The sequence below is a fragment of the Bombina bombina genome, chromosome 4 (assembly GCF_027579735.1).
Source record: "Bombina bombina isolate aBomBom1 chromosome 4, aBomBom1.pri, whole genome shotgun sequence".
Lineage (NCBI taxonomy): Eukaryota > Metazoa > Chordata > Amphibia > Anura > Bombinatoridae > Bombina > Bombina bombina.
Window position 1 is genome coordinate 881,478,414 of NC_069502.1, and position 23,654 is coordinate 881,502,067.

The window sequence follows — 23,654 nt, forward strand, 5'->3', positions numbered from 1 at the left end:
ATCTTGGAGATTACTCTTGGAAGAAGAACTAGAGGCGGAAAGATATAAGCAGGATGATACTTCCAAGGAAGTGATAATGCATCCACTGCTTCCGCCTGAGGATCCCGGGATCTGGACAGATACCTGGGAAGTTTCTTGTTTAGATGAGACGCCATCAGATCTATTTCTGGAAGCTCCCACATTTGAACAATCTGAAGAAATACCTCTGGGTGAAGAGACCATTCGCCCGGATGCAACGTTTGGCGACTGAGATAATCCGCTTCCCAATTGTCTATACCTGGGATATGAACCGCAGAGATTAGACAGGAGCTGGATTCCGCCCAAACCAGAATTCGAGATACTTCTTTCATAGCCAGAGGACTGTGAGTCCCTCCTTGATGATTGATGTATGCCACAGTAGTGGCATTGTCTGTCTGAAAACAAATGAACGATTCTCTCTTCAGAAGAGGCCAAGACTGAAGAGCTCTGAAAATTGCACGGAGTTCCAAAATATTGATCGGTAATCTCACCTCCTGAGATTCCCAAACTCCTTGTGCCGTCAGAGATCCCCACACAGCTCCCCAACCTGTGAGACTTGCATCTGTTGAAATTACAGTCCAGGTCGGAAGCACAAAAGAAGCCCCCTGAATTAAACGATGGTGATCTGTCCACCACGTTAGAGTGTCGTACAATCGGTTTTAAAGATATTAATTGAGATATCTTTGTGTAATCCTTGCACCATTGATTCAGCATACAGAGCTGAAGAGGTCGCATGTGAAAACGAGCAAAGGGGATCGCGTCCGATGCAGCAGTCATAAGACCTATAATTTCCATGCATAAGGCTACCGAAGGGAATGATTGTGACTGAAGGTTTCGACAAGCTGAAATCAATTTTAGACGTCTCTTGTCTGTTAAAGACAGAGTCATGGACACTGAATCTATCTGGAAACCCAGAAAGGTTACCCTTGTCTGAGGAATCAATGAACTTTTTGGTGAATTGATCCTCCAACCATGATCTTGAAGAAACAACACAAGTCGATTCGTATGAGATTCTGCTAAATGTAAAGACTGAGCAAGTACCAAGATATCGTCCAAATAAGGAAATACCACAATACCCTGTTCTCTGATTACAGACAGAAGGGCACCGAGAACCTTTGTAAAAATTCTTGGAGCTGTAGCTAGGCCAAACGGCAGAGCCACAAACTGGTAATGCTTGTCCAGAAAAGAGAATCTCAGGTACTGATAATGATCTGGATGAATCGGAATATGCAGATATGCATCCTGTAAATCTATTGTGGACATAAAATGCCCTTGCTGAACAAAAGGCAAGATAGTCCTTACAGTTACCATTTTGAACGTTGGTATCCTTACATAACGATTCAATATTTTTAGATCCAGAACTGGTCTGAAGGAATTCTCCTTCTTTGGTACAATGAAGAGATTTGAATAAAACCCCATCCCCTGTTCCAGAACTGGAACTGGCATAATTACTCCAGCCAACTCTAGATCTGAAACACAATTCAGAAATGCTTGAGCTTTCACTGGATTTACTGGGACACGGGAAAGAAAAAATCTCTTTGCAGGAGGTCTCATCTTGAAACCAATTCTGTACCCTTCTGAAACAATGTTCTGAATCCAAAGATTGTGAACAGAATTGATCCAAATTTCTTTGAAAAAACGTAACCTGCCCCCTACCAGCTGAGCTGGAATGAGGGCCGCACCTTCATGTGGACTTAGAAGCAGGCTTTGCCTTTCTAGAAGGCTTGGATTTATTCCAGACTGGAGATGGTTTCCAAACTGAAACTGCTCCTGAGGATGAAGGATCAGGCTTTTGTTCTTTGTTGAAACGAAAGGAACGAAAACAATTATTAGCCCTGTTTTTACCCTTAGATTTTTTATCCTGTGGTAAAAAAGTTCCTTTCCCACCAGTAACAGTTGAGATAATGGAATCCAACTGAGAACCAAATAATTTGTTACCCTGGAAAGAAATGGAAAGTAGAGTTGATTTAGAAGCCATATCAGCATTCCAAGTTTTAAGCCATAAAGCTCTTCTAGCTAAAATAGCTAGAGACATAAACCTGACATCAACTCTGATAATATCAAAAAATGGCATCACAGATAAAATTATTAGCATGCTGAAGAAGAATAATAATATTATGAGAATCATGATCTGTTACTTGTTGTGCTAAAGTCTCCAACCAAAAAGTTGAAGCTGCAGCAACATCAGCCAAAGATATAGCAGGTCTAAGAAGATTACCTGAACACAGATAAGCTTTTCTTAGAAAGGATTCAATTTTCCTATCTAAAGGATCTTTAAACGAAGTACCATCTGACGTAGGAATAGTAGTACGTTTAGCAAGGGTAGAAATAGCCCCATCGACTTTAGGGATTTTGTCCCAAAATTCTAATCTGTCAGACGGTACAGGATATAATTGCTTAAAACGTTTAGAAGGAGTAAATGAATTACCCAATTTATCCCATTCTCTGGAAATTACTTCAGAAATAGCATTAGGAACAGGAAAAACTTCTGGAATAACCACAGGAGATTTAAATACCTTATCTAAACGTTTAGAATTAGTATCAAGAGGACCAGAATCCTCTATTTCTAAAGCAATTAGTACTTCTTTAAGTAAAGAACGAATAAATTCCATTTTAAATAAATATGAAGATTTATCAGCATCAATCTCTGAGACAGAATCCTCTGAACCAGAAGAGTCATCAGAATCAGAATGATGATGTTCATTTAAAATTCATCTGTAGAGAGAGAAGTTTTAAAAGATTTTTTATGTTTACTAGAAGGAGAAATAACAGACATAGCCTTCTTGATGGATTCAGAAACAAAATCTCTTATGTTATCAGGAACATTCTGCACCTTAGATGTTGAGGGAACTGCAACAGGCAATGGTACATTACTAAAGGAAATATTATCTGCTTTAACAAGTTTGTCATGACAATTAATACAAACAACAGCAGGAGGAATAGCTACCAAAAGTTTACAGCAGATACACTTAGCTTTGGTAGTTCCAGCACTAGACAGCGATTTTCCTGAAGTATCTTCTGACTCAGATGCAACGTGAGACATCTTGCAATATGTAAGAGAAAAAACAACATATAAAGCAAAATTGATCAAATTCCTTAAATAACAGTTTCAGGAATGGGAAAAAATGCCAATAAACAAGCTTCTAGTAACCAGAAGCAAAGAAAAAATGAGACTAAAATAATGTGGAGACAAAAGCGACGCCCATATTTTTTGGCGCCAAATAATACGCCCACATTGTTTAGCGCCAAAAATGACGCCACATCCGGAACGCCGACATTTTTGGCGCAAAAGGACGTCAAAAAATGACGCAACTTCCGGCGACACGTATGACGCCGGAAACAGAAAAGATTTTTTAAGCCAAAAAAGTCTGCGCCAAGAATGACGCAATAAAATGAAGCATTTTTCAGCCCCCGCGAGCCTAACAGCCCACAGGGAAAAAAAGTCAAATTTTTAAGGTAAGAAAAAATGATTGAATCAAATGCATTGTCCCAAATATGAAACTGACTGTCTGAAAAATAAGGAATGTTGAACATTCTGAGTCAAGGCAAATAAATGTTTGAATACATATATTTAGAACTTTATAAATAAAGTGCCCAACCATAGCTTAGAGTGTCACAGAAAATAAGAATTACTTACCCCAGGACACTCATCTACATGTTTGTAGAAAGCCAAACCAGTACTGAAACGAAAATCAGCAGAGGTAATGGTATATAAATAAGAGTATATCGTCGATCTGAAAAGGGAGGTAAGAGATTAATCTCTACGACCGATAACAGAGAACCTATGAAATAGACCCCGTAGAAGGAGATCACTGCATTCAAATAGGCAATACTCTCCTCACATCCCTCTGACATTCACTGCACGCTGAGAGGAAAACCGGGCTCCAACTTGCTGCGGAGCGCATATCAACGTAGAATCTAGCACAAACTTACTTCACCACCTCCATAGGAGGCAAAGTTTGTAAAACTGAATTGTGGGTGTGGTGAGGGGTGTATTTATAGGCATTTTGAGGTTTGGGAAACTTTGCCCCTCCTGGTAGGAATGTATATCCCATACGTCACTAGCTCATGGACTCTTGCTAATTGCATGAAAGAAAGACCGGGTAAAGTTATCAAAGTTGTAAAGTTATAATTTAACACATTTTATTTGTCAGAATGCTCATGTTTCTAGATGTTAGTTCCACAGTAATTTCATCCACTTATCCCTATGTTACTCATAACTGAAGTCTCGATAACTTGGTTAAAAGTTATAATGATAGATACTGGTATAATGCTCTAGTTAACTGTATAGTCTTAAACAACCTAAGGCGCCTAAGTTGATATAATACATATGTAACTGTGGACATTTACTAGGCGGTTACCAATACTACGCCAACTATACCATTGCGGACAATTTAATTGGTGTCATGGTGAGCTCCCGTCATGTCTGCTGATGGATGAGACTCTTATAAGGACAGTAATATGGGTTTTTCTCATACACTAAACGGCAACGGACCAGCCTTGGCCAAAAACAGAATTTATGTTTACCTGATAAATTACTTTCTCCAACGGTGTGTCCGGTCCACGGCGTCATCCTTACTTGTGGGATATTCTCTTCCCCAACAGGAAATGGCAAAGAGCCCAGCAAAGCTGGTCACATGATCCCTCCTAGGCTCCGCCTACCCCAGTCATTCGACCGACGTTAAGGAGGAATATTTGCATAGGAGAAACCATATGATACCGTGGTGACTGTAGTTAAAGAAAATAAAATATCAGACCTGATTAAAAAACCAGGGCGGGCCGTGGACCGGACACACCGTTGGAGAAAGTAATTTATCAGGTAAACATAAATTCTGTTTTCTCCAACATAGGTGTGTCCGGTCCACGGCGTCATCCTTACTTGTGGGAACCAATACCAAAGCTTTAGGACACGGATGAAGGGAGGGAGCAAATCAGGTCACCTAAATGGAAGGCACCACGGCTTGCAAAACCTTTCTCCCAAAAATAGCCTCAGAAGAAGCAAAAGTATCAAACTTGTAAAATTTGGTAAAAGTGTGCAGTGAAGACCAAGTCGCTGCCCTACATATCTGATCAACAGAAGCCTCGTTCTTGAAGGCCCATGTGGAAGCCACAGCCCTAGTGGAATGAGCTGTGATTCTTTCGGGAGGCTGCCGTCCGGCAGTCTCGTAAGCCAATCTGATGATGCTTTTAATCCAAAAAGAGAGAGAGGTAGAAGTTGCTTTTTGACCTCTCCTTTTACCGGAATAAACAACAAACAAGGAAGATGTTTGTCTAAAATCCTTTGTAGCATCTAAATAGAATTTTAGAGCGCGAACAACATCCAAATTGTGCAACAAACGTTCCTTCTTCGAAACTGGTTTCGGACACAGAGAAGGTACGATAATCTCCTGGTTAATGTTTTTGTTAGAAACAACTTTTGGAAGAAAACCAGGTTTAGTACGTAAAACCACCTTATCTGCATGGAACACCAGATAAGGAGGAGAACACTGCAGAGCAGATAATTCTGAAACTCTTCGAGCAGAAGAAATTGCAACCAAAAACAAAACTTTCCAAGATAATAACTTAATATCAACGGAATGTAAGGGTTCAAACGGAACCCCCTGAAGAACTGAAAGAACTAAGTTGAGACTCCAAGGAGGAGTCAAAGGTTTGTAAACAGGCTTGATTCTGACCAGAGCCTGAACAAAGGCTTGAACATCTGGCACAGCTGCCAGCTTTTTGTGAAGTAACACAGACAAGGCAGAAATCTGTCCCTTCAGGGAACTTGCAGATAATCCTTTTTCCAATCCTTCTTGAAGGAAGGATAGAATCTTAGGAATCTTAACCTTGTCCCAAGGGAATCCTTTAGATTCACACCAACAGATATATTTTTTCCAAATCTTGTGGTAAATCTTTCTAGTTACAGGCTTTCTGGCCTGAACAAGAGTATCGATAACAGAATCTGAGAACCCTCGCTTCGATAAGATCAAGCGTTCAATCTCCAAGCAGTCAGCTGGAGTGAGACCAGATTCGGATGTTCGAACGGACCCTGAACAAGAAGGTCTCGTCTCAAAGGTAGCTTCCATGGTGGAGCCGATGACATATTCACCAGATCTGCATACCAAGTCCTGCGTGGCCACGCAGGAGCTATCAAGATCACCGACGCCCTCTCCTGATTGATCCTGGCTACCAGCCTGGGGATGAGAGGAAACGGCGGGAACACATAAGCTAGTTTGAAGGTCCAAGGTGCTACTAGTGCATCCACTAGAGCCGCCTTGGGATCCCTGGATCTGGACCCGTAGCAAGGAACTTTGAAGTTCTGACGAGAGGCCATCAGATCCATGTCTGGAATGCCCCACAGTTGAGTGACTTGGGCAAAGATTTCCGGATGGAGTTCCCACTCCCCCGGATGCAATGTCTGACGACTCAGAAAATCCGCTTCCCAATTTTCCACTCCTGGGATGTGGATAGCAGACAAGTGGCAGGAGTGAGACTCCGCCCATAGAATGATTTTGGTCACTTCTTCCATCGCTAGGGAACTCCTTGTTCCCCCCTGATGGTTGATGTACGCAACAGTTGTCATGTTGTCTGATTGAAACCGTATGAACTTGGCCCTCGCTAGCTGAGGCCAAGCTTTGAGAGCATTGAATATCGCTCTCAGTTCCAGAATATTTATCGGTAGAAGAGATTCTTCCCGAGACCAAAGACCCTGAGCTTTCAGGGATCCCCAGACCGCGCCCCAGCCCATCAGACTGGCGTCGGTCGTGACAATGACCCACTCTGGTCTGCGGAAGGTCATCCCTTGTGACAGGTTGTCCAGGGACAGCCACCAACGGAGTGAGTCTCTGGTCCTCTGATTTACTTGTATCTTCGGAGACAAGTCTGTATAGTCCCCATTCCACTGACTGAGCATGCACAGTTGTAATGGTCTTAGATGAATGCGCGCAAAAGGAACTATGTCCATTGCCGCTACCATCAAACCTATCACTTCCATGCACTGCGCTATGGAAGGAAGAGGAACGGAATGAAGTATCCGACAAGAGTCTAGAAGTTTTGTTTTTCTGGCTTCTGTCAGAAAAATCCTCATTTCTAAGGAGTCTATTATTGTTCCCAAGAAGGGAACCCTTGTTGACGGAGATAGAGAACTCTTTTCCACGTTCACTTTCCATCCGTGAGATCTGAGAAAGGCCAGGACAATGTCCGTGTGAGCCTTTGCTTGAGGAAGGGACGACGCTTGAATCAGAATGTCGTCCAAGTAAGGTACTACGGCAATGCCCCTTGGTCTTAGCACAGCTAGAAGGGACCCTAGTACCTTTGTGAAAATCCTTGGAGCAGTGGCTAATCCGAAAGGAAGCGCCACGAACTGGTAATGCTTGTCCAGGAATGCGAACCTTAGGAACCGATGATGTTCCTTGTGGATAGGAATATGTAGATACGCATCCTTTAAATCCACCGTGGTCATGAATTGACCTTCCTGGATGGAAGGAAGAATTGTTCGAATGGTTTCCATCTTGAACGATGGAACCTTGAGAAACTTGTTTAAGATCCTGAGATCTAAGATTGGTCTGAACGTTCCCTCTTTTTTGGGAACTATGAACAGATTGGAGTAGAACCCCATCCCTTGTTCTCCTAATGGAACAGGATGAATCACTCCCATTTTTAACAGGTCTTCTACACAATGTAAGAATGCCTGTCTTTTTATGTGGTCTGAAGACAACTGAGACCTGTGGAACCTCCCCCTTGGGGGAAGCCCCTTGAACTCCAGAAAATAACCTTGGGAGACTATTTCTAGCGCCCAAGGATCCAGAACATCTCTTGCCCAAGCCTGAGCGAAGAGAGAGAGTCTGCCCCCCACCAGATCCGGTCCCGGATCGGGGGCCAACATTTCATGCTGTCTTGGTAGCAGTGGCAGGTTTCTTGGCCTGCTTTCCCTTGTTCCAGCCTTGCATTGGTCTCCAAGCTGGCTTGGCTTGAGAAGTATTACCCTCTTGCTTAGAGGACGTAGCACTTTGGGCTGGTCCGTTTCTACGAAAGGGACGAAAATTAGGTTTATTTTTGGCCTTAAAAGGCCGATCCTGAGGAAGGGCGTGGCCCTTACCCCCAGTGATATCAGAGATAATCTCTTTCAAGTCAGGGCCAAACAGCGTTTTCCCCTTGAAAGGAATGTTAAGTAGCTTGTTCTTGGAAGACGCATCAGCTGACCAAGATTTCAACCAAAGCGCTCTGCGCGCCACAATAGCAAACCCAGAATTCTTAGCCGCTAACCTAGCCAATTGCAAAGTGGCGTCTAAGGTGAAAGAATTAGCCAATTTGAGAGCATTGATTCTGTCCATAATCTCCTCATAAGGAGGAGAATCACTATCGACCGCCTTTACCAGCTCATCGAACCAGAAACACGCGGCTGTAGCGACAGGGACAATGCATGAAATTGGTTGTAGAAGGTAACCCTGCTGAACAAACATCTTTTTAAGTAAACCTTCTAATTTTTTATCCATAGGATCTTTGAAAGCACAACTATCTTCTATGGGTATAGTGGTGCGTTTGTTTAAGGTGGAAACCGCTCCCTCGACCTTGGGGACTGTCTGCCATAAGTCCTTTCTGGGGTCGACCATAGGAAACAATTTTTTAAATATGGGGGGAGGGACGAAAGGAATACCGGGCCTTTCCCATTCTTTATTTACAATGTCCGCCACCCGCTTGGGTATAGGAAAAGCTTCTGGGAGCCCCGGGACCTCTACGAACTTGTCCATTTTACATAGTTTCTCTGGGATGACCAACTTGTCACAATCATCCAGAGTGGATAATACCTCCTTAAGCAGAATGCGGAGATGTTCCAACTTAAATTTAAACGTAATCACATCAGGTTCAGCTTGTTGAGAAATGTTCCCTGAATCAGTAATTTCTCCCTCAGACAAAACCTCCCTGGCCCCATCAGACTGGTTTAGGGGCCCTTCAGAACCATTATTATCAGCGTCGTCATGCTCTTCAGTATCGAAAACAGAGCAGTCGCGCTTACTCTGATAAGTGTTCATTTTGGCTAAAATGTTTTTGACAGAATTATCCATTACAGCCGTTAATTGTTGCATAGTAAGGAATATTGACGCGCGCTAGATGTACTAGGGGCCTCCTGAGTGGGCAAGACTCGTGTAGACGAAGGAGGGAATGATGCAGTACCATGCTTACTCCCCTCACTTGAGGAATCATCTTGGGCATCATTGTCATTGTCACATAAATCACATTTATTTAAATGAGAAGGAACTCTGGCTTCTCCACATTCAGAACACAGTCTATCTGGTAGTTCAGACATGTTAAACAGGCATAAACTTGATAACAAAGTACAAAAAACGTTTTAAAATAAAACCGTTACTGTCACTTTAAATTTTAAACTGAACACACTTTATTACTGCAATTGCGAAAAAATATGAAGGAATTGTTCAAAATTCACCAAAATTTCACCACAGTGTCTTAAAGCCTTAAAAGTATTGCACACCAAATTTGGAAGCTTTAACCCTTAAAATAACGGAACCGGAGCCGTTTTTAACTTTAACCCCTTTACAGTCCCTGGTATCTGCTTTGCTGAGACCCAACCAAGCCCAAAGGGGAATACGATACCAAATGACGCCTTCAGAAAGTCTTTTCTAAGTATCAGAGCTCCTCACACATGCGACTGCATGTCATGCCTCTCAAAAACAAGTGCGCAACACCGGCGCGAAAATGAGGCTCTGCCTATGATTTGGGAAAGCCCCTAAAGAATAAGGTGTCCAAAACAGTGCCTGCCGATATAATCTTATCAAAATACCCAGATTAAATGATTCCTCAAGGCTAAATATGTGTTAATAATGAATCGATTTAGCCCAGAAAAAGTCTACAGTCTTAATAAGCCCTTGTGAAGCCCTTATTTACTATCTTAATAAACATGGCTTACCGGATCCCATAGGGAAAATGACAGCTTCCAGCATTACATCGTCTTGTTAGAATGTGTCATACCTCAAGCAGCAAGAGACTGCTCACTGTTCCCCCAACTGAAGTTAATTGCTCTCAACAGTCCTGTGTGGAACAGCCATGGATTTTAGTAACGGTTGCTAAAATCATTTTCCTCATACAAACAGAAATCTTCATCTCTTTTCTGTTTCTGAGTAAATAGTACATACCAGCACTATTTTAAAATAACAAACTCTTGATTGAATAATAAAAACTACAGTTAAACACTAAAAAACTCTAAGCCATCTCCGTGGAGATGTTGCCTGTACAACGGCAAAGAGAATGACTGGGGTAGGCGGAGCCTAGGAGGGATCATGTGACCAGCTTTGCTGGGCTCTTTGCCATTTCCTGTTGGGGAAGAGAATATCCCACAAGTAAGGATGACGCCGTGGACCGGACACACCTATGTTGGAGAAAAGACTAACACATAAAAGTCTGGCGCTGTTTTTATAATGAACAGAATCTAGTATGTTAGGCAATTACTGTAAGAATGTTTGACACACATGATTTAATCTCTGCTTAAGGGAGGTTTTGGACACAGAGGTTGATATAAAATACAACAATATGCAATGTGGGGAATGTCTTATAAATTGTTTAGACATATGGTTAATAATAATATGGGCCTTGGGAGCTGACTTGGTGAATAGACACTCGTTATAAATCCTAGAAATGTTGATATTGATCTGCCCAGCACACCTCTTTCACAGACTAAAGATTAGGAGACCTCACAGCCTTTCTGCACGCTAATGGAATTGCTAAACACATAACCAAAGGGAGATAGAGCAGGTTAACAGGGACAGGTATGATCTGGGGCGCTAGCGTAACGATCATTATGAAGAAGACATGATAAGGCATCCACACACAGGCGACTTCACAATAATAAACTACACCCCATGCCCTAGACACCTGCACGTTCACGGCACTGATCAGAACATGGGGGCATACATCACATCACACCCAAAATACTCAAACCTGCAGAAGACCCGCACGCGCAGTGCACTATAGGACTCTACACGGGGCACCTCTTAGCCAACCCGAGTTAACTAGTGATCTAAATATCCATAAATAGGGCAGCCAGATCTAATACACAGGAGGGCAATTTTTTATCAGAAGATTGGCCTGGGGACAAGGGATAACACCCTCCAACTTAACGTAGATTTTTGGGATACTACGTGTTATACAGAACACAGGGAACACAAGTCACCTTTCTAGGTGAGTTGCACTCGCGGTATAGGGACTGACACTCCTCGCGCCTCTCTGACGGTCGCCCAAGCCAGTTAACACCGCAAGGGGAACAATACCACCTCCAGGTCGCGAAATGATTAACTCAGTAGATATAGAGGCGGAGAGGGACCGAATTAGAGGGCACAAACTGCGCCTCATCTCCATTAATGCCAAAGGCCTTAATAGCCCGGCAAAGAGATCCATCGCCTTTAACGACTTGAGAAAGCAAAAAGGCGATATATTATTCATACAGGAGACTCATTTTAAGAGGGGGAGAGAACCGAAGGTACTGAACCCTAGATATCAAACAAAATTCCTGGCCTCAGGCCCTACAAAGACAGGAGGGGTGGGAATTCTTATCAATAACAACATACAGTTCCAAGCCACCCATGTAGAGAAGGACAAGGAAGGAAGATATCTCATAGTAGTGGGACTCTTATACAATAGACATGTGACATTAGCAAACATATACTTACCCAATCAACAGCAGCACATAGCCTTGAAAAAAGTAACACTAAAACTCCTGGAATTAAGCAAAGGGGAAATGATAGTCGGAGGGGATCTTAACACACCCCTAGACCCAAAGATAGACACCTCCAATGAGTCTTCTAATACCCCCAAAAAAGTCCTTAAATCAATAATAGCGCAACTACAGCAGCTATTACTTCGGGACACATGGCGGGCGCAGCACCCAAAAGAAAGGATTTATACATTCTACTCGCACCCACATCATCTATACTCTAGAATAGATGTCATACTGGCTGACCCAGCTATGCTCTCACAAATTACTCACACGGACATACTCCCTATCTCATGGTCAGACCACGCGCCTGTAGTATGCGAATTTGAGTGGCAAGAAAAACCATTTCTCCCCTATATCTGGCGGCTAGATGAGAACCTACTAAATAACCCGATAGTTGTAATGGAGATAACAAAAGAACTAGATGAGTACTTTAGACTAAATCATCTATGATATGGGAGGCGCACAAAGCGGTGATACGAGGCGTAATGATTAAAATCAAGGCACAACAGAACAAACAGAACAGGCAATATTATAACTCGTTGAAAGCACAACTCGTATACTGGGAAAAGGAACACAAAAAAGACACAACTGATATAAATGTATACACATCCCTGAAAAGGGTCAGGACTGAATTACAAAACTTACAAATCAAAGAGGCTCAAACTAAAGCACTCCACTTAAAACAACACTACTTCGAATACAGTAACAAACCTGGGGATTCACTAGCAAAAGCACTTAAACGAAAACAATACAGGGCCTACGTTTCAGGGATTATAGATAAGCAAGGGAAAAAACATGACGATAGCAAAAATATTGCAGAGACTTTGAGGCTATACTACTCAACTATAACTTAAAAGGACATGCACGGCCATCTGACGAGCACCCAGAAGTTAGGAACACAGACCATGAGTTAGAGACATATGCAGACGATATAGACATCCCCCAAATCAGTACGGAAGACGCGGAAAAACTGGAAGTGTGCATAACGCCAGTCGAAATTTTAAACGCGATAAAAGACACACCTGCAGGAAAAAGTCCGGGACCGGACGGTTTTGGCATAGCTTACTACAAAAAATTCGGACAGCTGCTGGCCCCCTACCTCGCAGACACATACAACACACTACATAGAGACGGGGGTTTTTCACGGAATCTTCTAGAAGCACATATCACTGTCCTCCCCAAGCCGGGAAAGACCCTGGATAAGCCTGAAAACTTTCGCCCCATCTCCTTACTCAATTCGGACGTAAAAATTTATGCGAAGATACTGGCCCCACGAATAAATAGGGTTCTCCTAGGGATAATAAACTCAGACCAGGTGGGCTTCGTCCCAGGCAGGGAGGCAAGGGACAATACCTTGAAAGTATTGCAGCTGATACAATACGCTAAACTGGAGCGTACCCCAATAACACTGACATTCCTAGACGCAGAGAAAGCCTTTGACAGGGTGAGCTGGAAGTTTTTGCTGTTCGCCCTGTCAAAGATGGGATTCAGTACACACTTCATTGAAATTGTTTTCTCTTTATACACCGCCCCGTCCGCTAGGATTAAAGTTAATGGCCTTTTATCTGCTAGTTTTGACATCACAAATGGGACCCGGCAGGGTTGCTCTCTCTCCCCTATATTGTTCGCAATATCGATAGAAATCTTAGCATTAAAGATCCGAGCAGACCCTCAAGTGTCAGGAATAGAACTGGATAGCACAGAACACAAGCTAGCTATGTATGCGGACGACATTCTGTTAACCCTTACAAAATCCGAGGTGTCGTTGCCGCAAACTTTAAAGATAATTCAGGAATATGGCATTCACTCCAACTTCTTATTGAATATCAGTAAATCAGAGGTACAAAATATAAATCTAACAGAGGATAACATATCCCATTTGATGTCCATTTGCCCACTGCGAAGGCAGCCAGTCACAATGAAATATCTAGGAATACAATTGGCAGGAGACATTGAGGCCATTTTTGTATCTAACTATAAACACTTAGAAAAAACGATACTAGGAGATTTATACAATTGGAAAAGCAAAAACTTGTCATGGCTGGGTAGAATCAGTGTTATCAACATGAATATCCTCCCCAGAATACTTTATATACTGCAAGCTCTGCCCATTCCTCTACCAGTAGATTTTTTGAGCAAACTTCAAAACGCCCTAGAATCATACATCTGGGGCGGCATACGACCCAGAATCAATAAGCAAACAATGTATTTAGCAAAGGAGGATGGTGGACTGGGAGTCCCAAACATACAGACAGGCTTTAATGTTACAAAGAATAGTAGAATGGTGCTCCAATGACACCACAAAACAATGGATACAGATTGACAGGGCAATATTACACACTAACAACCCGGGGCATATAGCATGGATACTAAAGAAGGACCGACCACTGACTGTAGATAAGTACCCCCTATACAAAGAGCTATTCAAGGTGTGGGATAAACTCATCCAAATGTCATCACGAATTTCCACACCGACATCCCCCATGACACCATATATGGACAACCCAGCCTTAGCGTTGGGAGTAACAAGGATTTACACACACCAGGGCCGACAAGTAGCGCAGAACACATTCTCCACACTAACTCAGCAACACAAAATCAAAAAATGGGAGGACATCAAAGACACAGAAACACACCTAAATTGGCTGGCCTATGCTCAGATTTCCCACTTTATCTCAACACATAAAGAAAAAAACTCATTACTTAGAGAGCTGACAGACTTCAAACAACTCTGCTATACAGGGCTCACACATTCGCACCTAATATCTATCATCTACAAGAAACTCCGACAAACTAACTAAGGCTGCCTACCAACATACACCAAAACATGGGAGAAGGAGATAGGAGAAGAGTTAAATGTAAAAATATGGAAAAACACATTTCTCAATAACAAAACCGCCTCCATATCGGCACAGAGTTTCTTACCAGGTGGTACCTCACCCCAAGCAGGCTAAAAAAATTGTACCCAAACACATAGGGTAGGTGTTGGAGAGGTTGGGAGATGGAAGGTACCGTATTGCATGTATGGTGCATGTATGGTGGGAGTGCCCAGAGATCCAGCAATTTTGGACGGATACTCTCGCATGCATCAGTAAGACACTAGAGATCATAATTCCCAGAGACCCTAAACTGGTACTCCTATATGCAGGGCTACCCCAGATCAAATGCGCTGAAAAAAGAAAGTTGCTAATGACACTGCTGAATAGCGCGAAAGTTCTAATTCCCCGACACTGGAAAACAGCTACATCCCCCACTCAGCAGGAATGGGTAAGACAAGTAGATTTGCTAATACAACTAGAAAGATACCACCATATTAGAAATGGCACAACAGAAATACACAAAACTATGCTACAAATTTGGAGTAAACACTAGTAATGCAAATGTTATACTGGCGTGAAGATAAACATTGTCCCGCTCCCAGCCCGCCCCCACCCCCCTCCCTCCCCCGCTCACAGATACCAACTCTCCCACTAATAGGCACAAACCCACCCGCTCACTCACCTACTTTACACTTAGGGTAGTGTCACTCGTATCAGACATAACTAGGGGCGCAGCAGAGAGAACATATAGTTTTTAACATAGGGAGACAGGGGGGAGCAACCAACCCTGGAGGTGGGAGGAGAGGTATGGGAGTGCTTAAAGTTCTACTAAGGGATACCGTGGGTGCAAGACAGAATGATATAAAATAGTTCTGTAACAAAAAAACTGTATAAGAATACTGTATTATATTGAAAATAGATGTCAAGCTTTGTTATATTGACTTTGATGCAAAAACTTTGTACTTTTTGAATTACATAATAAAGCTTTAAAAAAAAAAAAAAAAATACAGTACACATCACAATAAAATTCAAGAAATTCTTAAAAGCACTGGCAGGTAATTTACTTGACTGAGGGACAGATCCAGGAATATGGGGACAGTAACTGAAGAAAGGTGTGTAACACTTAGAAACCAAAGGTGCTAAACCAGGATGTTAATAAGACAGAGCAAGGCCCGTCAATGACAACCTAGCAGAAATAAAGATCAGTGTGTCTCACAATCAGGGCTTCTCAGGCCCTATTACCTTCTTCTACGGTAGATCAGAAGGGTTACAAGCAGGGTACAAAGAGTCACTGTTAGACTTTTATAAAGTGTACTATTTTTTTATTAGGTCTTCAATGAATAATAAAAGAAAGAACAAATCAGAGTATAATATAACAAATCAGTAGTAAAGAAATACAGACCAATGTGATGCTGACTAACAGTGTCAGATGTATTCTGGCTGGGATTCAGAACTACCAATAGAAACAATACAAAAATACTTGAGAGCAAGCCGTAAACATTTAAACGATCTTACCAGAATCTGTGCTGTGGAACAGAAACACAGCCTCTCAAGTGTGACAGTCTTGTAGCTTTGCTCCTGACATGGACTTGAGTGAAGAAAAAGCAGACAGTAAAACTCGTCAACACTGGTTGCTTAAGGAGCTGTTAGCAGGCAGTCTGGATGGGTTCACAAGAAGACTCTCCCTGCATCTCCAGACTCTAAGTTTCGTCAATGCTCTCACTGAGAGGCTGACAAGACTACTTAAAACTCCAGTCCCATATTGAAGGGCAAATACCCCTCCTGAGGAACAACTCCAAAATCTTCTGAAACTTCTCTGCCATCCTCCTGTGACGAAAGGCAAAGAATGCCTGGGGGATAGGGGAAGTGGGAGAGGTATTTAAGCCTTTGGCTGGGGTGTCTGTCTCCTCCTGGTGGCCAGGTTCAGTATTTCCCAACAGTAAGGAATGAAGCCATGGACTCTCCTTATATTAAGAAGGAAACTTCTGCAAATTTCTTACTTGAAGCTAATGTTGTGCCCTTATCTCTTAGGGAATTAACAAAGGCTTTACATTGTGTTTTCCTAAGGGTCCTTGCTAACATTTTGCCGGTTTTATTTTTATCTGAATAAAACTTAGAGCTTGTGTACACTGTGAGACCTTTATATAAGGAACATGGAGCTAAGATCTTGGGTTTCTCAGTGACAAGCATGATATTGAATGGGTGGCATTGGGTTGTCCATAAGAGATCTGGGAGCAACTACGTGTGGCAGATAATGCACAGAGCTCACAATTCATGGAAGGGGAGATTGTGATAAGCCACCCTAGCCCTCTGCCTGTCTCTACATAATCACTTTATTCTATGTTTTATCTATGACAAAGCAAAATCATATAAAGCTAAGCTACACACTAACACGTGTCTGTCGTGTAACTATCTGAGCAAATAACTTATTTACATGAGACAAAATTTCACCATCACAGAACCTTCCATTTACTTGATATGCGCTAATCACCTGTAGCCGTATTTATAGGAACTTCATCCTCCTCAGTCTTCACCTGATCACACGTATACAGATCTTCTGTTGTTATCTCAACTTTCTTATCTTCATCTGTACAAATAAAACAGGTTAAGTTTTTATATCACATGATCTAGTTTTTATAACTTTATCATAAAACAGTTTGTGTATTTCCAAGACAGACAACAGCATCTTTATTCTCTTGCTTATCTTACATCTTTTTAGCTAAAAGGAAAGTTTAGAGACAACATACATGTACACTTATCTGTACCCCACAACTCTTATACACAACATACATGCACACTTACCTGTACCCCGCAACCCATATACACAACATATGTGCACACTTACCTGTACCCCACAACCATTAGACCCAACATATGTGCACACTCACCTGTACCCCGCAACCCATATACACAACATATGTGCACACTCACCTGTACCCCGCAACCCATATACATAACATATGTGCACACTCACATGTACCCTACAACCATTAGACCCAACATATGTGCACACTCACCTGTACCCCACAAACCATATACACAACATATGTGCACACTTACCTGTACCCCACAACCATTAGACCCAACATACGTGCACACTCACCTGTACCCCGCAACCCTTATACACAACATACCTGCACACTTACCTGTACCCTGCAGCCCTTATACACAACATACGTGCACACTTACCTGTACCCCACAACCCTTATACACAACATATGTGCACACGTACCTTTACCTGAAACCCTTATATACAATATACGTAACACACTTACCTGTACCCCGCAACCCTTATACACAACATACGTGCACACTTACCTGTACCCCTGTCATGCCTGTACCTTTAATTCAGTCCCCGCCTGTCTTACCTCTACCCTATTTCAACCTGTTCCTCATTAACCTAATTGCTTGGTATTGCTGCTTCACAGTTATTCTGAGCTCTTTGATACTTGTTACTAGGTCAGAAGTTAGACTTGCGATATTTTGCTAAATTACTTTTACCTCAGTCTGTTATCTTAAGCCACTACTGCTTCAGCTTACAACCACAGCTTGAATCCTCTCCTGATCAGAAGTGCTGTTCAAACAAACAGAAACTCATTGCTGCCATCACCACACACACTGTTCCTTTGAAGGTTACTACACTTGATGGTCATTGTGAAATGTTGTCATTCGATGTTACTTCTTCTCCACTTTTCCCTATAGTACTTGGTCTGAAATGGCTACAATTACATCAACCTTCTGTACAATAGGCAGATCTCTCCATTACTTTTAATTCCCCTTTTTGTAAAGATAATTGTATATCCCATGTTTTAGCTCAAGTCACCGACAATGAAATACCAGAGTGTTACTCAGAATACAAAGATGTCTTTAGTAAAAAGGAAGCTGAGACGCTCCCACCACATAGAACCTATGATTGTCCTATTGAACTGTTACCTGGTTCACCTATTCCGGTAGGACATATTTACCCCTTATTACAGCCCGAGTTAAAATACCTAAAAGAATATCTTGATGAAAACCTTAAAAACAGAATTTATGTTTACCTGATAAATTACTTTCTCCAACGGTGTGTCCGGTCCACGGCGTCATCCTTACTTGTGGGATATTCTCTTCCCCAACAGGAAATGGCAAAGAGCCCAGCAAAGCTGGTCACATGATCCCTCCTAGGCTCCGCCTACCCCAGTCATTCGACCGACGTTAAGGAGGAATATTTGCATAGGAGAAACCATATGGTACCGTGGTGACTGTAGTTAAAGAAAATAAATTATCAGACCTGATTAAAAAAACCAGGGCGGGCCGTGGACCGGACACACCGTTGGAGAAAGTAATTTATCAGGTAAACATAAATTCTGTTTTCTCCAACATAGGTGTGTCCGGTCCACGGCGTCATCCTTACTTGTGGGAACCAATACCAAAGCTTTAGGACACGGATGAAGGGAGGGAGCAAATCAGGTCACCTAAATGGAAGGCACCACGGCTTGCAAAACCTTTCTCCCAAAAATAGCCTCAGAAGAAGCAAAAGTATCAAACTTGTAAAATTTGGTAAAAGTGTGCAGTGAAGACCAAGTCGCTGCCTTACATATCTGATCAACAGAAGCCTCGTTCTTGAAGGCCCATGTGGAAGCCACAGCCCTAGTGGAATGAGCCGTGATTCTTTCGGGAGGCTGCCGTCCGGCAGTCTCGTAAGCCAATCTGATGATGCTTTTAATCCAAAAAGAGAGAGAGGTAGAAGTTGCTTTTTGACCTCTCCTTTTACCGGAATAAACAACAAACAAGGAAGATGTTTGTCTAAAATCCTTTGTAGCATCTAAATAGAATTTTAGAGCGCGAACAACATCCAAATTGTGCAACAAACGTTCCTTCTTTGAAACTGGTTTCGGACACAGAGAAGGTACGATAATCTCCTGGTTAATGTTTTTGTTAGAAAAAACTTTTGGAAGAAAACCAGGTTTAGTACGTAAAACCACCTTATCTGCATGGAACACCAGATAAGGAGGAGAACACTGCAGAGCAGATAATTCTGAAACTCTTCTAGCAGAAGAAATTGCAACTAAAAACAAAACTTTCCAAGATAATAACTTAATATCAACGGAATGTAAGGGTTCAAACGGAACCCCCTGAAGAACTGAAAGAACTAAGTTGAGACTCCAAGGAGGAGTCAAAGGTTTGTAAACAGGCTTAATTCTAACCAGAGCCTGAACAAAGGCTTGAACATCTGGCACAGCTGCCAGCTTTTTGTGAAGTAACACAGACAAGGCAGAAATCTGTCCCTTCAGGGAACTAGCAGATAATCCTTTTTCCAATCCTTCTTGAAGGAAGGATAGAATCTTAGGAATCTTAACCTTGTCCCAAGGGAATCCTTTAGATTCACACCAACAGATATATTTTTTCCAAATTTTGTGGTAAATCTTTCTAGTTACAGGCTTTCTGGCCTGAACAAGAGTATCGATAACAGAATCTGAGAACCCTCGCTTCGATAAGATCAAGCGTTCAATCTCCAAGCAGTCAGCTGGAGTGAAACCAGATTCGGATGTTCGAACGGACCCTGAACAAGAAGGTCTCGTCTCAAAGGTAGCTTCCAAGGTGGAGCCGATGACATATTCACCAGATCTGCATACCAAGTCCTGCGTGGCCACGCAGGAGCTATCAAGATCACCGACGCCCTCTCCTGATTGATCCTGGCTACCAGCCTGGGGATGAGAGGAAACGGCGGGAACACATAAGCTAGTTTGAAGGTCCAAGGTGCTACTAGTGCATCCACTAGAGCCGCCTTGGGATCCCTGGATCTGGACCCGTAGCAAGGAACTTTGAAGTTCTGACGAGAGGCCATCAGATCCATGTCTGGAATGCCCCACAGCTGAGTGACTTGGGCAAAGATTTCCGGATGGAGTTCCCACTCCCCCGGATGCAATGTCTGACGACTCAGAAAATCCGCTTCCCAATTTTCCACTCCTGGGATGTGGATAGCAGACAGGTGGCAGGAGTGAGACTCCGCCCATAGAATGATTTTGGTCACTTCTTCCATCGCTAGGGAACTCCTTGTTCCCCCCTGATGGTTGATGTACGCAACAGTTGTCATGTTGTCTGATTGAAACCGTATGAACTTGGCCCTCGCTAGCTGAGGCCAAGCCTTGAGAGCATTGAATATCGCTCTCAGTTCCAGAATATTTATCGGTAGAAGAGATTCTTCCCGAGACCAAAGACCCTGAGCTTTCAGGGATCCCCAGACCGCGCCCCAGCCCATCAGACTGGCGTCGGTCGTGACGATGACCCACTCCGGTCTGCGGAATGTCATCCCTTGTGACAGGTTGTCCAGGGACAGCCACCAACGGAGTGAGTCTCTGGTCCTCTGATTTACTTGTATCTTCGGAGACAAGTCTGTATAGTCCCCATTCCACTGACTGAGCATGCACAGTTGTAATGGTCTTAGATGAATGCGCGCAAAAGGAACTATGTCCATTGCCGCTACCATCAAACCGATCACTTCCATGCACTGCGCTATGGAAGGAAGAGGAACGGAATGAAGTATCCGACAAGAGTCTAGAAGTTTTGTTTTTCTGGCCTCTGTCAGAAAAATCCTCATTTCTAAGGAGTCTATTATTGTTCCCAAGAAGGGAACCCTTGTTGACGGAGATAGAGAACTCTTTTCCACGTTCACTTTCCATCCGTGAGATCTGAGAAAGGCCAGGACAATGTCCGTGTGAGCCTTTGCTTGAGGAAGGGACGACGCTTGAATCAGAATGTCGTCCAAGTAAGGTACTACAGCAATGCCCCTTGGTCTTAGCACAGCTAGAAGGGACCCTAGTACCTTTGTGAAAATCCTTGGAGCAGTGGCTAATCCGAAAGGAAGCGCCACGAACTGGTAATGCTTGTCCAGGAATGCGAACCTTAGGAACCGATGATGTTCCTTGTGGATAGGAATATGTAGATACGCATCCTTTAAATCCACTGTGGTCATGAATTGACCTTCCTGGATGGAAGGAAGAATAGTTCGAATGGTTTCCATCTTGAACGATGGAACCTTGAGAAACTTGTTTAAGATCTTGAGATCTAAGATTGGTCTGAACGTTCCCTCTTTTTTGGGAACTATGAACAGATTGGAGTAGAACCCCATCCCTTGTTCTCTTAATGGAACAGGATGAATCACTCCCATTTTTAACAGGTCTTCTACACAATGTAAGAATGCCTGTCTTTTTATGTGGTCTGAAGACAACTGAGACCTGTGGAACCTCCCCCTTGGGGGAAGCCCCTTGAATTCCAGAAGATAACCTTGGGAGACTATTTCTAGCGCCCAAGGATCCAGAACATCTCTTGCCCAAGCCTGAGCGAAGAGAGAGAGTCTGCCCCCCACCAGATCCGGTCCCGGATCGGGGGCCAACATTTCATGCTGTCTTGGTAGCAGTGGCAGGTTTCTTGGCCTGCTTTCCCTTGTTCCAGCCTTGCATTGGTCTCCAAGCTGGCTTTGCTTGAGAAGTATTACCCTCTTGCTTAGAGGACGTAGCACTTTGGGCTGGTCCATTTCTACGAAAGGGACGAAAATTAGGTTTATTTTTTGCCTTGAAAGGCCGATCCTGAGGAAGGGCGTGGCCCTTACCCCCAGTGATATCAGAGATAATCTCTTTCAAGTCAGGGCCAAACAGCGTTTTCCCCTTGAAAGGAATGTTAAGTAGCTTGTTCTTGGAAGACGCATCAGCTGACCAAGATTTCAACCAAAGCGCTCTGCGCGCCACAATAGCAAACCCAGAATTCTTAGCCGCTAACCTAGCCAATTGCAAAGTGGCGTCTAGGGTGAAAGAATTAGCCAATTTGAGAGCATTGATTCTGTCCATAATCTCCTCATAAGGAGGAGAATCACTATCGACCGCCTTTATCAGCTCATCGAACCAGAAACATGCGGCTGTAGCTACAGGGACAATGCATGAAATTGGTTGTAGAAGGTAACCCTGCTGAACAAACATCTTTTTAAGTAAACCTTCTAATTTTTTATCCATAGGATCTTTGAAAGCACAACTATCCTCTATGGGTATAGTGGTGCGTTTGTTTAAAGTGGAAACCGCTCCCTCGACCTTGGGGACTGTCTGCCATAAGTCCTTTCTGGGGTCGACCATAGGAAACAATTTTTTAAATATGGGGGGAGGGACGAAAGGAATACCGGGCCTTTCCCATTCTTTATTAACAATGTCCGCCACCCGCTTGGGTATAGGAAAAGCTTCTGGGAGCCCCGGGACCTCTAGGAACTTGTCCATTTTACATAGTTTCTCTGGGATGACCAACTTGTCACAATCATCCAGAGTGGATAATACCTCCTTAAGCAGAATGCGGAGATGTTCCAACTTAAATTTAAACGTAATCACATCAGGTTCAGCTTGTTGAGAAATGTTCCCTGAATCAGTAATTTCTCCCTCAGACAAAACCTCCCTGGCCCCATCAGACTGGGTTAGGGGCCCTTCAGAACCATTATTATCAGCGTCGTCATGCTCTTCAGTATCTAAAACAGAGCAGTCGCGCTTACGCTGATAAGTGTTCATTTTGGCTAAAATGTTTTTGACAGAATTATCCATTACAGCCGTTAATTGTTGCATAGTAAGGAGTATTGGCGCGCTAGATGTACTAGGGGCCTCCTGAGTGGGCAAGACTCGTGTAGACGAAGGAGGGAATGATGCAGTACCATGCTTACTCCCCTCACTTGAGGAATCATCTTGGGCCTCATTGTCATTGTCACATAAATCACATTTATTTAAATGAATAGGAATTCTGGCTTCCCCACATTCAGAACACAGTCTATCTGGTAGTTCAGACATGTTAAACAGGCATAAACTTGATAACAAAGTACAAAAAACGTTTTAAAATAAAACCGTTACTGTCACTTTAAATTTTAAACTGAACACACTTTATTACTGCAATTGCGAAAAAACATGAAGGAATTGTTCAAAATTCACCAAATTTTCACCACAGTGTCTTAAAGCCTTAAAAGTATTGCACACCAAATTTGGAAGCTTTAACCCCTTTACAGTCCCTGGTATCTGCTTTGCTGAGACCCAACCAAGCCCAAAGGGGAATACGATACCAAATGACGCCTTCAAAAGTCTTTTCTAAGTATCAGAGCTCCTCTC

The 23,654-nt window shown here is 42.9% G+C and overlaps 1 protein-coding gene across 1 annotated transcript in view; it reads right to left on the reverse strand.

Moving 5' to 3' along the window:
• LOC128657427 (zinc finger protein 2-like) overlaps nucleotides 1-23,654 on the reverse strand; it is a 223,680-nt gene that overhangs the window by 18,851 nt on the left and 181,175 nt on the right. The window contains exon 10 of the mRNA XM_053711779.1: nucleotides 17,036-17,131. Coding sequence (XP_053567754.1) covers nucleotides 17,036-17,131 — 96 coding nt within the window. The remainder of the gene's footprint in view (nucleotides 1-17,035; nucleotides 17,132-23,654) is intronic.